This window comes from Ornithorhynchus anatinus, chromosome 4 (assembly GCF_004115215.2).
Source record: "Ornithorhynchus anatinus isolate Pmale09 chromosome 4, mOrnAna1.pri.v4, whole genome shotgun sequence".
Classification (NCBI taxonomy): domain Eukaryota; kingdom Metazoa; phylum Chordata; class Mammalia; order Monotremata; family Ornithorhynchidae; genus Ornithorhynchus; species Ornithorhynchus anatinus.
This window is the reverse complement of record NC_041731.1, coordinates 61,267,789-61,285,711: the sequence shown is the minus strand read 5'-3', so window position 1 is coordinate 61,285,711 and position 17,923 is coordinate 61,267,789. Positions and strand designations below refer to the sequence as shown.

At 41.8% G+C, this 17,923-nt stretch overlaps 1 protein-coding gene across 1 annotated transcript in view; it reads left to right on the top strand.

The window, feature by feature from the left end:
* The window catches only part of STK3 (serine/threonine kinase 3), a 325,768-nt gene that overhangs the window by 79,477 nt on the left and 228,368 nt on the right, over positions 1–17,923 (top strand). The window contains exons 5-6 of the mRNA XM_029063333.2: positions 4,148–4,312; positions 5,698–5,865. Of these exons, the coding sequence (XP_028919166.1) occupies positions 4,148–4,312; positions 5,698–5,865 (333 nt within the window). The remainder of the gene's footprint in view (positions 1–4,147; positions 4,313–5,697; positions 5,866–17,923) is intronic.

Here is a 17,923-nt window from a genome sequence, read left to right as displayed (position 1 = left end):
AAATGGGGATTAAGGCTGTGAGCCCCATGTGGAACATGAACCATGTTAAAGTAGAGTGGCTCAGTGGAAAGAGCCCGGGCTTTGGAGCCAGAGGTCATGGGTTCGAATCCCGGCTCCGCCACTTGTCAGCTGTGTGACTGTGGGCAAGTCACTTCACTTCTCTGGGCCTCAGTTACCTCATCTGTCAAATGGGGATGAAGACTGTGAGCCCCACGTGGGACGACCTGATTCCCCTGTGTCTCCCCCAGCGCGTAGAACAGTGCTCGGCACATAGTAAGCGCTTAACGAATACCAACATTATTATTATTATTCAACCCTTTTAGCTGGTATTTACCTAGACATTTAGTTCAATGTCTGCTATATAGTAAGATATATAAATACCATAAAAAAGACTAGGCACACCCAGAAGAGTACTGGGTATTAAAAAGCCAGAAATAGGAATAAGTCATATCATATATGCCCTCTCTCTCCCTCCCTACTCATTTCTCACACCGTTGGTGACTTTTGGGTGAAGGACAGGAAGAGAGCTTAGCAAGTCAGAAATGAGCTCATTGTGGGCAGGGAATATATATGTTTATTGTGATATTGTACTTTCTCAAGTGCTTAGTACAATGCTCTGTACACAGTAAGTGCTCAATAAGTACGACTGACTGATTGACTGGAAATTTGTTCCTCCAGCAGCTATTACCTGTTACTTTGCCAATTTGTACCTCACTGTGTCCTTGGCTTCTATTTCTCCCCCTGCAAGCTTACCAGAGCTTTCATGGAAATGTAGATTATCAAAATGGTACAAGGCCAGGGAGCATAGTGTAGCGTTAACTCTGTGTCAAGGCAGTAACATCATCTCCTTTACTCATTGCAACTCTTTCTCAAGGCGAGCAGTAAATTCAACAGGGGCTAGGGTTGAAACTCAAAATCGGTAGCTCTAGAGGCTCTTCCCTAATAACAGCAAAGATATCAGTCATATGTTGGGAAAGAGTTCTTAGTCACTGTCAGCTGTTCTCTCAAATCATCCTCATTGATATAGCAACAACCTTTATTGATGGTTTTCTGTGTCCACAGTTTTATATGTGGTGTTGCTGGGACATTCAGTAGACATAGCTCCTGCATTTGCAGAATTTAAAACTTAATGGGAGAGAAGACATCACCAAAACTGTGATAAGCAAAAGGGAAATGACATAGATACAATGGATGCAATTTATACACAGGTACAAGAAATGAGTTAGAAATTAAATAAGTACCAGAGAGCTAAACACCCACATGCTGAGATGGGTGGTGTGGTTGCAAAAGCAGGGAAAGATGGGGGCATTGATGGGGGAATGCCTACTGAACAAGTTGGAAAGCTCCTTGAGGATGGGGACCACATCTTTTACTTTTATTGAATGCTTTCAAAGCACTTAATGTAAGCACACTACCCACAGTAGGGATTCAGTCAGTCAGTGTCTATCATCATGGCCAATGAATAGAGCACAGGCCTGATAGTCTGAGGACCTGAGTTCTAATCCTGGCTCTGCCACTTGTCTACTATGTGACCTTGGGCCAGTCGATTAACTTCTCTGTGCTTCAGTTACCTCTTCTGTAAAATGGGGATTAAGACTGTGAGCACCATGTGGGGCATGGACTGAGTCCAATCTGATCAGTTTATATTCACCCCAGCGCTTAGTACAGTGCCTGGCACATAGTATGTGCTTAAATGCCATAAAAAAACTTGAATATTACAGTGTGCAGAGTGCTCAGTATTGTAGATTGATTGAAGTGTTTTGTTTTTTTTTAGGAAGATCATGATGGTTTGGTAAGCTAGAATAGGGAAGGAGTTCCAGGTAGGTATAAAGCATGAACAGTGAATCAGAGGCAAAAAAGTCACAGAGTACAGTTAGATTTCTGGGGGGAGAAGTGAAGAGTATGAACTGAATTAGAACACGGTGATGGTTTAAAAGCAAAGAGCTGATGGAGTTCCTTGAAGCCAATGACTGGAATAGTATTGCCATCCATGCCCTGTAATTGGCCTCCAAGGTTTTTGGAGCTAGACTCTCAGCCAAGGTCTGAGAGCTCCCAGTTACAGCTTAAAGACTCCCAAATGGGTACTCTCTGGCTATCAGCTCTTTGAAACCGTCCCCTTCCAGGGCTCGGATGTCCCCTAAAGTCTATGATCCTACTTGCTCCTGTGCTCAAAATGAAAAGTTGACATCTCTGGTAGTAATACATAGGGAGTGCACATTCTAAAGCATCTTCTCTGTCCCCTGAGAGCTTACACCATACTGGGGATAGTGACACAGAAATACCCAGTATTTACATATGCACAAGTGCTGAGGATGGGCATTAATAAATAGAGAGGTGTACTTAGCTGAGGAGAGTAAAAGAATCAGGGTACTGATTGGTCTTCCCCTCTCCCAGTCCCACAGCACTTATATATATATATCTGTAATTTTATTTATTTGTATTGATGTCTCTCTCCCCAACTCTAGACTGTAACCCCATTATGGGCAGGGAATGTGACTGTTTCTTGCTGTATTTTACTCTCCCAAGTGCTTAGTACAGTGCTCTGCACACAGTAAGTGCTTAATAAATATGATTGAATGAGTGAATGAATGAAATTACTTGGGGCAGGCTTGTAGGAGGAGATGGAATTTTAGGAGGGTGAGATTTGAAGGTGGGCAGGGCTGAAGTGGAAATGGAGGTACAGGCCCTGGAGATGGTGTGAGCAAGGGGTCAGAAGGGGGCACATAAGGGCAGAACACAGCCAGGGGGTGGGCTTGGAAGTTTTTCTTTATAGAAACAGATATTAGGAGCCTCGTGACATTTTCGAGGAGGGGAGTGAGGCCTTCTGAATTATGTATAAGAAGTTATATGTAGGCTATAATGAAAGGAGGAGTCGGGGAGACCAGTCGGAAAGCTGTTAGAGTAATCTGCCTTGAAGGTGATGAGGGCCTGAATCAGGACAATCAGTCAGTCAGTCAATTGTATTTATTGAACGCTTACTGTGTGCAGAGCACTATACTAGGCGCTTGGGAGAGTACAATATAACAATAAACAGAAACATTCCCTGCCCACAATGAGCAGACATGAAGATTGCAAGATTCTGGGGCAGAGAAAATGGTAATTTGGTTGGCAGTGACAGGAAAATTAGGAAATAGAGGAGACTTAGAAGAGGACATTTGACTTATCGAGTTTAAGGGATAGGCAGGTCAGCCATGTGGTGGATGGCTTGAAGGTAGGAGATATGAAACGGTAGAGCATTATGCAGCGGCGGTCCAGAATACCAAAAAAATTGTTCCGTATCATTAGGAAATTCTAGTTCTAATATCTTAAGAAGGTTGTAATAGGAGTAGAGAGCATACAAAAAAGGACTATCAGTGTTATCGAGGTAGTGAAAAAACTTCTGTGCCATTATTGACTGAAAACGTTAGGATTCTTCAGTATAGAATGGTGAAAGCTGAGAAGGAAATTATGAAGAATTTGGCAGTCATGAAGTGAACCTGGAATTGTCACCTGCCAAATTTCACATTGCCAGTACATCACTGAAATTTGACGGTATTAGGTTTTAAACAAAAAGCATACTTTTTCCCTGTTATAGATGAAAGCATATTAAATTCATTGCCACTGAATTTGTGGAATCAGAGAACATTAATTGTATCAAGAAATCTTGGGTAGATTAATCAGTAGTATAGTCGGATTAGGAAAAAAGTCAGGGATGTTATGCCCGGCACTTCCATGCTGTTGAGTGTCGAGAAAGACAACCATCATATAACAAGTATTTTTTGGAATTTTTGCAGCAGAATATTGCACTGGATCAATGTGGCATTGCTTGAGTCTATTTTTTAATTAGAAAGAGGATTAGAATAGGAAAAATAATCCATGCTAGTCCCTTCTGAGGCCACCTTAAGCAGTTAATGGACGTTAGAAAACATGTGAGATTCCATGATAATGCTTTCCTACCCACAACTGTAATTATTTAAAAATTTTAAGGGTATTCAGGGAATGTGCCTGTCAACGCTCTGGTATTGCTGTCTCCCAAGCGCCTAGTCCAGTGTGCTGCTGCACATAGTAAGTGCTCAGTAAATACCATCGATAACGATGATACACATGAAAGGGCCAAACCTTGTTTCATAGATTATAGTTTATGTAAAAAAGGATTTTTTTTTTACAGCTCACAGAAGATGAAATTGCAACCATTCTTAAATCTACTTTGAAAGGACTTGAATATTTGCACTTCATGAGAAAAATACACAGAGACATCAAGGCTGGAAACATCCTCCTCAATACAGAAGGACATGCAAAACTAGCAGATTTTGGAGTGGCTGGCCAATTAACAGTAAGTCTAATGTCTTTGAAAACATAGCAGAAATGCTTAAAGTCAGTGTATTTGTTTTAGACAAATATTTATGGAGAGTGGGCTTTGGGTTTCGGATACACATTAACTAGGATGATGTGATGGAAATTTTTGTACAACTTCTGAGACAAATGAATGATTTTGGTATGGATTTTAGTACAGAGTTATCTCGAGCCCACGTTCTGCCACAGTAACTGTTTTCTTTTGCGAGTCTGTGTGCAGATTCAGGAAAAAGGGAAGCGATCTAGTGGCTGTGAAAGCTGAATTATAATCTGCAGAATCACTTCATCAAAAATAGTTGGTGTTTCTAGGGGATGACACGCATTATGGCGTACTGGATTAGAGCATGGGCCTGGGAGTCAGAAGGTCCTGGGTTCTAATTCCACCTCTGCCACTTGTCTGTTGGGTGACCTTGGACATGTCACTTCTCTGTTTCTCAGTTCCGTCATCTGTAAAATGGGGAATGAGATTGTGAGCCCCACCTGGGACAGGGAATTTGTCCAACCCATTTTGCTTGTATCCACCCCACTGCATAGTACAGTGCCTGGCACATAGTAAGCGCTTAACAAATACCATTATCACTATTATTACACTTTTCAGTAACCAGTATCATCTCAGTACTTGTGATTAGCCTGGCAGAGTGGAGAAGTTGGTACTCTTATAATAATAAAGATGGTATTTGTTAAGGGCTTACTATGTGCCAAACACTGTTCTAAGAGCCAGGGGAAACACAAGGTGATCAGGTTGTCCCACGTGGGGCTCACGGTCTTAGTTCCCATTTTACAGATGAGTCAACTGAGGCACAGAGAAGTTAAGTGACTTGCCCAAAGTCACACAGGTGACAAGTGGTGGAGCTGGGATTAGAACCCATGATCTCTGGCTTCCAAGCCTGGGCTCTTCCCACTGAGCCACACTGCTTCTCTTGCAGTGGTCTAGCATGACCTTCAGTTGAGAGAAGATGGATGATTTCAGAGCTTATGGTTCTTGGACTTGTCACCCTCAGCTGTTGCAAAACATTGGAAAATAGCTAGTTAGCTTGAATCATCAGGTATTAGGGTTTAGGTATTACTATTTTTTGCCGAGTATTGTCAAACACATTACATGTTATAAATCATTTATATTCATTATTATTATTATTATCATTATTCCTGTCTGTCTCCCCCTCTGGACTGTAAGATTGTTGTGGGCAGGGAACGGGACTGTCAACTCTTGTATTATACTCTCCCAAGTGCTTAGTACAGTGCTCTGAACACAGTAAGCACTCAGTCAATACCATTGATGATGATGATAATGGCATTGAAATGCCATGATGATATCTTAAGTCTCACAGTAGTTGTTCTAATTGTGAATGTATACTCTAATTCCAGGATACAATGGCAAAACGCAATACTGTGATAGGAACACCATTTTGGATGGCTCCTGAAGTAATCCAAGAAATAGGTTATAACTGCGTGGCAGACATCTGGTCCCTTGGTATCACGTCGATAGAAATGGCTGAAGGAAAACCTCCATATGCTGATATACATCCCATGAGGGTAAGAAGAGAATTTTGAATAAGATGCTGTTGCTTGTAATTTCATAATGTCACTAACTTTCAAATAATTTAGTAATGTATTGACACATTTCAAGTAATCTTTTTTTAAAAAGTATAGAAAGCATGAATGAATAATACTTTAAAATGACTTTTTGTGGTATCTGGATCATGCCCACATCAGGTAAATCTACCTTAGATGATGGGATAGAATCATACATGGCTACAATCTTGTCTTATGCCGTCGAGTCGTCTCTGACCCATAGCGACAACGTGGACACATCTCTCCCAGAACACCCCGCCTCCATCTGCAATCGTTCTGGTAGTGGATCCGTGGCTACAGTGGTAACAGATGAGAAGCAGCGTGGCTCAGTGGAAAGAGCCCGGGCTTGGGAGTCAGAGGTCATGGGTTTGAATTCCGACTCTTCCACTTGTCAGCTATGTGACTGTGGGCAAGTCTCTTCACTTCTCTGTGTCTCAGTTACCTCATCCATAAAATGGGGATTAAGACTGTGAGCCTCACGTGGGACAACCTGATGACCCTGATTAATTGCTTCCTTGCTGCTACTAAAGGATCAGTGAAGGCATTCTGTGAGGTTAATGTTACTAATCATTTTTCTAGTAGGTATTTTTGTTACTGTGGGCCTTGGGTATTTGGGCTTGATGTATTTTGTAAAGTCTCGGGATTAAAATATTTCATAAATAATAATAATGTTGGTATTTGTTAAGCACTTGCTATGTGCAGAGCACTGTTCTAAGCGCTGGGGTAGAAACAGGGTAATCAGGTTGTCCCACATGAGGCTCACAGTTAATCCCCATTTTCCAGATGAGGTAACTGAGGCACAGAGAAGTTAAGTGACTTGCCCACAGTTACACAGCTGACAAGTGGCAGAGTGGGGAGTCGACTCATGACCTTGGACTCCGAAGCCCAGGCTCTTTCGCCTGAGCCATGCTGCTTCCCTAAATAAATAATAATAATAATAAATAAATAAATAAATAAATAAATAAATAAATAAATAAATAAATATTTATTCCCTAAATAAATATTTCTGTAGGCATATGATTCTCGCTGAAGGAGGATGGTTATCCTTGTGAACCTGTTGCCCTCTAGTGGCTGAAGCTTAAATAATTAGCTTTAAAGTTGGTTTTTTAAGAAGGTGAAGACAAGAGAAAGAAAGAAGAGGTCGAAGAAAATGAAAGGGAGAGAGTATTGGAGAGCCTAAGGGGAGAGAAGAGAAGATAAAGAATGAAGGAAGAAGAATAGGAAACTGGGGAAAAACTGAAAAAGAGATAAAAAGAACTAAATCTGAGATTATAGTTCTTCTATTAGTATGGGAGAAATAATGGGACAGTTTTGTCTTATCACTCTCACCCAGTTACATTTTCAAGCGATGCAGAGAAAGAAGTATTAGGAATATTAAGTGTTGAGAGCATGAAAGAAGAGACAAAGAAGAATCAGGAGGCAGGAAAAGAGATCTAGGATTAGTCTTACTAACTTTAAATTCTATGGCTTTTACATTACTTCTCTTCCACACAGAATATTGATCATTACTCTTTTTAATTATTGCGTTTTAGGAGGTTTTAGTGGCAGTGGCTGGCAACTTAGAGGATTGTGATTAAATCAGGATTCAGAAAACCTTAAAATCCTTTTTTAATGGTAGACTGTCAACTCGTTGTGGGCAGGGAATATGTCTGTTAATTCTGTTGTATTGTACTCTCCTTAGTGGTTAGTAGAGTACTCTGCGCATAGTTAAAATTCAATAAATAATAGTAATGATCATGTTGGTGTTTGTTAAGCGCTTACTATGTGCAGAGCACTCTTCTAAGCACTGGAGTAGATACAGGGTAATCAGGTTGTCCCACGTGAGGCTCACAGTTAATCCCCCTTTTACAGGTGAAGTAACTGAGGCACAGAAAAGTTAATTGACTTGGCCACAGTCACACAGCTGACAAGTAGCAGAGCCGGAATTCGAACCCATGACCCCTGACTCCCAAGCCCGGGCTCTTTCCGTTGAGCCACGCTGCTTCTCTACTATTGATTGATAAGTTAAACGCTCACTATACATCAAGTAATAGTCTAAGCCCTGGGGTAAACACCAGTTAATCAGGTCAAACACAGTCCTTGCCCTACATAAGAGGGATAACAGGTTGTGAATTCTCAATTTACCACTGAGAAAACTGAGCCCTAGAGAAATTAGGTGATTTGCCCGAGGTCAAACAGGCATGTGGTAGAACTGTGATTAGAACCCTGGTGCTCTGGCTTCAAGGCCCACTAAGTCACACTGCTTCCCAAATTTTAAAACTTTTATAAATTTTTAAAAATTGTATAGCTTTTCAGTGATATATTCCTCTTGGGTGCACAAAAATGTTCCACATCAGAACTTTCTGTACTCCATTCCTCATAATTCCTTCTCATGTGTCTTTACCGAAATTCTGCAGAAGTCCTTATCCCTGTTACTGCTGCTTCCCTGAGCTCAGGAAAGGTAGCAGCCCCTGGTGATTTTTCTGGGGGCCAGCTTACAAAGCTAGCCCAAATCTGCTCCTTCCCCATTAGCCCTTGGCTGGCTACACATGCAAGGGAGGAGAGACGGCAGCAAGACTTACAGTCAGTCAAGCAGTTGGTATTTATTGAGTGATTTCTTTGTGCAGAACTCTGCGCCAAGCTCCTGGGAGAGTGCAGTCGAGTTGGTAGACGCGTTCCTTGCCCTCAGCTTGCAATCTTAACTTGGATCTTTCTAGAAGCAGTAATAATAATAATGTTGGATTAAGTGCTTACTATATGCAGAGCACTGTTCTAAGTGCTGGGGTAGATGCAGGGTAATCAGGTTGTCCCACGTGAGGCTTGAAGTTAATCCCCATTTTACAGATGAGGTAACCGAGGCACAGAGAAGTGAAGTGACATGCCCACAGTCACTCAGCTGACAAGTGGCAGAGCCGGGTTGCGAACCCATGACCTCTGACTCCCAAGCATGGGCTCTTTCCACTGAGCCACGCTGCTTCTCTGCAGTAGATAAAGCCTGTCAAAGTGGCAGACCCGGAGTCATCAGAGAGGAGGAGCAACTGGTCCTACTCCTTTGGTAGACCGCTGATCACGCGAGGCCTTGATTACCACAAGCAGGAAAGGGAGATGGTCGCCCTTGTGATCTGGTTGAACTGACGGAAAGGCAAGTAGCTGGGCAACCAGCTTTAGCCATACGCACTGCCAAAGGAGACCTCTGGAGTCTCCCTGCAACTGTCTCAACTGACAGGAGGGGAAGAGGGAGAGAGGTAGGTTGTAGGCCCAGTTCCATATTCTCTGTCTTTAAATTAGATAATTGTTAACAGATTAAAGAATCAGGTATCTGATTCTTGCAGGGATATGTTGTGAACGATGGTGGGAAAGTCTTGGAAAGCTAGAGGTACCGCGTGAAAAAATACCACCTATTAGCTGTCCTGTAAATACGTAAAGAAATTTGGTGGAATTATTGATTTCATTTTTATTGTGTCACTGACTAGAGTTAGTGTAAACTCATGTCACTTCATCGTTCTGGACTTCCGTAATAATAATGATGGTGGTACTTGTTAAGCACTTACTATGTATCAAAGCACTCTTCTAAGCGCTGGGGTAGATACAAATTAATCAGTTTGGATGCAGTCCTTGTCTTGTGTGGCGCTCACACTCTTAATCCCCATTTTCCAGATGAGGTAACTGAGGCCCAGAGAAGTGAAGTGACTTGCCCAGAGTCACACAGCAGACATGTGGCTGAGCCGGAATTAGAGCCCAGGTCCTTCTGACTCCGAGGCCCGGGCTCCATCCATTAAGCCATGCTGCTTCTAGTACAATGTCAATATTTTCTGAGTGGTTACTGTGTGCAGAGCAGTGTACTGAGCGCTTGGGCAAATACAATGCAACAGAGTTGGTAGACATGTTCTCCTCCCACACACCGCACCCATTAGGTGCTCAACAAATCCTGCTCTTACTGCTGCTGCTTTTCCTGCTCCCACCACTACAAGTTCCACTTGGAGTACACCGATGGCTCTGTCCCTGGCAAAAATAATTTCTGGTGAAGGCGTGTCTTGCAGCCGGGGAGAGCATGACGCAAGTATTTTTCTGCCAGGAAACACTGACAGCTGAAAATATATTTCAAGGAGGAACAGCAAGCAATCCAGGAAACCGACCAGTCGGCAAGGTTGCTTACTAGCGACTTTCAAAATGTGCACTAGCCAATGAATGCAAATCATTATCTGAAGTTATTTATTCTTTCAATCAGATTTATTAAGTGCTTACTGCGTGCAAAGCACTGTACTAAGTGCTTTTAAGTTATTCATTCAATCATTTATTGAGTGCTTACTGCGTGCAAAACACTATACTAAGTCTTTGGGAGAGCACGGAACAACATTAAACAGACACATTCCCTGCCCACAGTGAGTAAATAATGTTGGTATTTGTTAAGTGCTTATTATGTGCCGAGCACTGTTCTAAGCGCTGAGGTAGATACAGGGTAATCAGATTGTCCCACATGAGGCTCACAGTTAATCCCCATTTTACAGATGAGGTAACTGAGGCACAGAGAAGTGAAGTGACTTGCCCACAGTCACACAGCTGACAAGTGGCAGAGCCGGGATTCGAACTTATGACCTCTGACTCCCAAGCCCGGGCTCTTTCCACTGAGCCACACTGCTTCTCTCACACAGTAAGTTTACAGTCATGACTGACACCGTGGAAAAACACAAAAACACCCTTTGTTCTCTAACACCAGAGTAAAAGTATGTCAGATGGATGCGTATATTATTTGTTTAATGTAAATGAAAGCTTTAGAAATATGACTCATTACATATATTGCTCTGCACATAGTCAATACTCAGTAAATACCATCAATTGAGTCTTACCATTAGATTGGGGGTGTAGAATTAAAATTAACTGAAAATTATTTCCCTTTAGGTATCACACCTCTAGTTTAGTCTGCTTTATGCCTGTTTAAAACGAATGTGGTGAGAGCATGGGCCTGGGAGTCAGAAGACCCTGGGTTCTAATCCCAGCTATGCCACGTGTTTACTCTGTGATCTTGGGCAAGTCATTTCACTTCTCTGTTCCTCAGTTACTTCATCTGTAAAATGGGGATTAAGACTGTGAGCCTCATGTGGGACATAAACTTTGTCCAATCTGACAACCTTGTATCTATCTATCCCAGCGCTCAGGATAGTGCCTGGCTCAATAGCAAGCACTTAAATTCTCTCTTGCTCTCTCTCTCGGCTGGTTCTCCTGGGGAAACCTGTAATTGGTTGAATTTACAGCAAGCGAAGAGTGTAGCTGCTGCTGTGTGGCTGCTTACACTTTCTTACTGCTGGCTGGGTTGAAATAAATCACGATACACAACCTGGATGGCCAGGGAGCTAGCAGCCACATAGCCACTTATTTAAGGCTCAGTGTGTGTTTCAGTGGCTGAGGGATGAGAGTAAGTTACTAGGAAAACCCACTGTGGTACTTAATGGGTTCTTTTTTTATATAATGATATTTGTTAAGCCTTAATATGTGCTGGGCACTGATCTAAACGCTGGAAGCTTAATCAGGTTGGACACAGTTCCTGCCCCTCATAGGACTCACAGTCTTAATCCCCATTTTGCAGGTGAGAAAACTGAGGCACAGGGAAGTTAAGTGATTTACCCAAGGCCACCTAATAGACGAGAGCCAAACTAAGATTGGAACCCAGGTCCTCTGACTTCCAGGCCCGTGCTCTTTCCACTAGGCCATGCTGCTTCTCATACAGAACTTGATAGAAGGGCACGATGGAAGAAAAGCACTCCATCCTGGTGAAGACTAGGTAATTGTAGCATTTGCTCACAGTCTCCCTCCACACGGCTAGGGTTGCAGTAACACTTTCAGTGGCTGTTTTGGAAAAGGACTGACTACTTGGAGGAGAATGTTTTGAGATGGCTGGATGATTAGTTTTCCAAGCCGGGATGTCCTTTTCCAAGCCGGGATGTTATACGTTAGGTGAGGAGCCGTTGGAATGTTGGATGTTGGTCCTTGGAATAAAGAGTTTTCTAAAAGGTAGAAGTACAGAAAGACTTTTAGGAACCACTTTTGAGTAGTTGAGATGTTTCAGGAACACAAACCTCTATCTGAGAGGATGGGTCGTTCAGAATCCTAGAAGCAGGTATTTCACGTTCTGTATATTTGTCTAGAAAATTATCTTGGATATTACAAATGGGTTATTTCCACTTCTCTGTTTTGATGGCTAAATATGTGCTGTATATTCTTTGGACATGATTAATGCTTTAGCATGACAAGAAGACCTACCATTACAAATTTTTATTTATGGGTTTAGTCAAATTGGACTAGTTCCTAAATTCTTACCAGGAAGGCTCCTTAATAGTGGGGAGAAGGTGAGCGGGAGAGGAGCCACCTTGAAGCCAGTTAGAAGAGTGGCGAGGTGAATTTTCCATTGCCGTTTCCATGAATAAATGAACGTCTCTGAGCTCCCTGGATCCAGAGGGCCCTCACTAGGATTTTCCAGTAACTCCACTGGGCCTATCCTAACTAGTGTGTATAGAAAGAGAGGAATATAAATGCACATGCTTGGAGGGAGAGAGAATTAAAATGGTTCCTCATGGTGTTTGGCTACTAACTTGATTTTTCACGGTAGAATTTTCAAGTTACAACTTTGGACTATTTCTTACCTAGCATAAAGAACCAAAATATAAATGATCACTAAGATTGAGATAATAATAATAATTATGGTATTTGTCAGGCTGTGGGACAACCTGATTACCTTGTAACTACCCCCAACGCTTATTACAGCATTTAGAACATAGTGAGCTCTTAATAAATACCATAATTATGTGCTAGGCACTGTACAAAACCCTGGAATGGATACAAGCCAGTCAGGTTGGACACAGCCCCTGTCCCACATGGGGCTCACAGGGTCAATCCCCATTTTACAGATGAGGTAACTGAGGCCCAGAGGAGTGAAGTGACTTGCCCAAGATCACACAGCAGACAAGTGGAGGAGTCAGGATTAGAGCCATGACCTTCTGATTCCCAGGCCCGTGTTCTATCCACCAAGCCACACTGCTTATGAGGTTATGAGATTATTATAATAATAATAATGATGATGATGGTATTCGTTAAGCGCTTACTATGTGCCAACCACAGTTCTAAGCTCTGGGGTAGATACAAGGTAATCAGGTTGTCCCACGTGGGGATCATAGGCTTAATCCCCATTTTACAGATAGGCTTAATCCCCATTTTACAGATGAGGTAACTGAGGCACAGAGAAGTTAAGTGGTTTGCCCAAGGTCACACAGCAGACAAGTGGGGGAGTAGGATTAGAACCCACAAACTCTGACTCTCAAGCCCGGGCTCTTGCCACTAAACCACTAAAATTATGAGATTCCCTTGCCCAAGAGACAAGGACCATATCTAATTTCCACCTATGTATTTTCTTCCAGCTTTTAGTATCGTGCTCTACACACAATCAGCGCTTAATTAATTTTATTACTAATGTCCACTTGGATACATAGCTTGTATGGTACTTAAAAAGTTGTCGATTACAAAACGAAAAAACAGGAAACCTAAATTGTTCTTGAATTTAATCTTAACCTTTCAACAATTACCCCATTTTTATGTGAGTTAATTATGCATATAAAATCCCTGCATGACTTTAACTGGCAGGCTTCCTGAATGTCTTGAGATAAGACTATGAAAAAAGGTAAATCAAAGGAAAATGGAGCGTGGACAAAGTTGGAAGACTTGAAACATGCAGTTGTTAGCTCTAGACCGGATATAAGCTTGCTGTGGGCAGAGAATGTGTCTGCTTATTGTTATATTATACTCTCCCAAGCTCTTAATACAGTGCTTTGCACACAGTAAGTGCTCAATAAATATGAATGAGTGAATGAATGAATGCACCTATCAGCTCTGTTGTATTGTACTCTCCCAAGTACTGTGTACAGTGATCTGCACACAGCACTCAGTCCTATTTATTGGGTGCTTACTATGTGCGTAAATACCCTTGATTGATTGATTTGTTGAGTATGCCCATAAGCTTTTTTGCTCAGAGGAGCAAAGGACTCTCCTGAAATAGTAGTAGCTGCCTCTTTTATGGAAGATGCTCTTTGCCAGGATATCTTATTTCAGATCCGACGATGGAATCGATTTGGAATTTGGCAATCGACTGTGGAAGTGGCTCTCTCCTTTCTGAACTCCCGCTTTTCCCACTCCACCACAACCTGCTAGTTCATGATTGAACGATATTTTCTTCTCGTTTGGTAACTTTGTTGTTACAACAACAACTTGTTGTTGTTTGGAGAAGCAGCGTGGCTCAGTGGAAAGAGCATGGGCTTTGGAGTCAGGGCTCATGAGTTCGAATCCCAGCTCTGCCACTTGGCTGTGTGACTGTGGGCAAGTCCCTTAACTTCTCTGTGCCTCAGTTCCCTCATCTGTGAAATGGGGATTAAGACTGTGAGCCCCACGTGGGACAACCTGATTCCCCTATGTCTACCCCAGTGCTTAGAACAGTGCTCGGCACATAGTAAGCACTTAACAAATACCAACATTATTATTATTATTAACTTTCTGTTAGTTTTTGCAGTACGATGTTATGTTTCCATAGTTATGAATCATTACGAGTCTGAATAGGGAATTGCTGACCACTTTTTTTTTTAGTGGTGTATATCCCCATTCAAGGTGTGCGGGGTCTTCAGAATTAGCACTGCTTAATCATCCAAGATAATATTGAATGCTACTGTTGATTCTCGACCAATTGAGTAACAAGGAATCTAGACTCCCATAGCACTTTTGCTTTAGATTTTCCCACCAGCAGCACTTGAGGCATTTTGTGCGTAGTGGTGGTTGCTCGGGCCATCCACATTTTCTTGTGCAATTTCTCTGTGTCCACAGCTGGATTGACCTCCATCATCCTTAGGACTTTCAAACCCTCCTCCCCACAACCCCCCTTGCATTTTTCCATTGGATTTTCATTCCTGTCAGGAAACAGGGTAGGGACATTTTTTCTTAAGTGTAATTGCATAATCAGTGATATTTATTGAATGCTTACTGTGTGCAGAGCACTGTGATCAATCAATCATTCAGTTGTATTTATGGAGCGCTTTCTGTGTGCAGGGTATTGTACTAAGTGCTTGAGAGAGTACAGTATAAACAGACTTGGTAGACATGTTCCTTGCCCACAGTGAGTTTATAGTCTAGAGGGGGAGACAGACATTGCTATAAATAAATGAATTTTGAATATGTACATAAGCGCTATGGGGCTGAGGGAGGGGTGAATAAAGGGAACAAATCAGGGTGATGCAGAAGGGAGTCAGAGAAGAGGAAATGAGGGCTTAGGCAAGGTGATGTGCTTCTGATAAGGTTTTGAAGGTGGGGAGGGTGATCATCCGTCATATAGGAAAAAAAGGGCATTCCAGGTCAGATGCAGGTCAGCGGTGAGATAGATGATTGAGTTACTCTGCGTAGGTTGGCATTGGAGGTGCAAATTTTGCAGGCTGGGTGTAGTAGGAAAGCAATGAGGTAGAGTGGAGGGGGCAAGGAGATTGAATGCTTTAAAGCCAGTGGTAAGGAGTTTGACGCAGAGGTGGATGGGCAGCCACTGGAGGTTCTTGAGGAGTGGGGAAACAGTGACCGAAAATTTTGTTGAAAAATGATTTGGGCAGTAAAGTGTGGACTAAAGTCAGGGGAGGCAGGAGGTCAGTGAGGAGGCTGATGCAGTAATCAAGACGGGATAAGATTAGTGCCTAGATTAAAGTGATAGCAGTTTGGATGGAGAGGAAAGGGTGGATTCTAGCAATGTTGGGAAGATTGAACTGACAAAATTTGGTGGCGGATTGAATATGTGGGTTGAATGAGAAACAGAGGAGTCAAGGATAATGCCAAGGTTATGAACTTATGAGACAGGGAGGATGGTGATTCCATCTACAGTAATGGGAAAGTCAGGGGGATGACAGGGTTTGGGCGGGAAGATAAGGAACTCTGTTTTGATCATGTTAAATTTGAGTTGTTGGCGGGACAGCCAAGGAGAGATGTCCTGAAGGCAGGAGGAAATGCAAGACTTCAGAGAAAGAGAGAGATCAGGCCTGGAGAAGCCGAGAGTATCAATACAGCAGTGTGGGCAGGCAGATTCCCTGCCCACAGCGAACTTACAGTCTGAAAGGGGAGACAGATAATAATATAAATGTATAATTTATAATATCTTCATTATATCTGGGATCACTTAAGTGAAATAATTGCCTATGGTTGTATTAGAAATAGAAGGTAAGGTCTACATAAACAGCCGTAACTTTATAAGCATAATTTTTGTGCTTACTGCTTATAAACCAGAAGTTACAAATTTAATTTGAAGGCTTGTGAATCTTTTTAATTTTTCCAATCAAATGAATGATATCAAAGGACAAAGTAATTTCACATAACAGTTCTGGATTACCCAGAACATGTGTTCCTGTTAATAACTCGCTTTATGGTCTTTAAGGACTTGTATGTAGTTAGTACATTTTTTGTACATTCGATACCCATCGTTTTTCTTAATTTTTATTAGTGAGTTGTTACAGTGGTTAACAAGAAATACACAGATATAACTTGCAATAGTTTTCCCAGAGTTATATGATCCAACTTCACAAGCTTCTCGGACATATGTAGATGCTTTTCTATTTTGTTTTAGTTATGACATACAATTGATATAGGCAAGCATGAAAGCTTGGGCAAATTTTCATTGCTTTTTCTGGATCTTGCTCAGGTTCTGTGGTATTTATGTAAAGCACAATTTTGTTACTTGGGGAATGCATGTTGAAATTATCATGTGCACTGTTTTGCTGTAGGCCGGTTGGCACTGCCACAAAGGTAATGCACTGCCAGTAGGCCATTTCCTTGTCGGCTGCGTTTACAATTTAATAGAAATATTACATGACTTTTTAAACAAGTGTTTTGGCAGGGAGGAAATGGCAGATTCCATTCAAACAAGCATAGCTTCCTCTCCTTAACCACACTCCAGCTACTCAAAGAATTGTCGTCCACTTCACATTTGGGTTGGGGGTTAGGGGTGGGCTGGGAAAATTGGGAGAAAAATTTTAAAATGCCCAAGCACTAGTTCATATATATATATACATATGTATGTGTGAGTGTATATATGTATGTATATATATATTTGTATATATTTAACTTCCATTTCAAATGTTCTCAAAAAGGAGCTGAAGCTGATTTGATGAAATTTCTCAGTCTGGGGATGCCAGCTTTTGATGAGTTGCAAAATCACGACAGCCAGTCATTTAGAAAGTCAACTGCTGTCATTTTATGATGTTGGCATACGATAGGTATGGCTTTGAGTCACACTTTATAGTTTTCTAGTCTCGCTGAAGACATCTGGTTTGATACTTGTCGTTTTTCCAAAAGGAGCACCAGTCACTCTGTATGAGCTGAAATAACATCCAAATTGGGATTGGAGAGTTGATGGAAAAGAAATTTGGTATACTTGAATAATGCCATTGGAGACACAGAGAAGTTCCACAGTGTTGTTTTGGCAGAATGGCTTGAATCCTGGCATAGATTCCAAACTTGAAACATCATCTCCATTTGTTTCCCCCACCCCCTGCAGTTAATTCTTGTTATGGTTAGATTGACTTATTTCTAAAATTTACAATATTTCTAATCAATAAATGTCCTTTTCGAAAACTGAGCCTCATGAGGAACGGGGGCCATGTTTGATTCCCACCTGTATTTTTTCCCAGCGCTTCGGATGGTACTCTGCACACATTAAGTGCTTAATAAATACTGTTGCTATTGCTACCATTGGTGGTTAAAATAAATTTTAAAGGAAAAAATTCAATCAAGTCTGTGACTATAGTCCATACACTATTTTTCGGCATTCAAGGGCTTCTCCTTATGCCTAAATTTACACCTCTTACCAGAGGGAGCAAATAGTTTGGTTAAACGTTGATCTTTTTCTCTTCTTCCATCTCTGCCTTCATAGCCATTTTATCAAGGAGATACTATAAATTGTGCTCCTATGGGACGGTAGAAGCCAGTGTAATGGGTGTTTGGTTGCAGATCTCACATCGTAGACTTTTGTTATTTT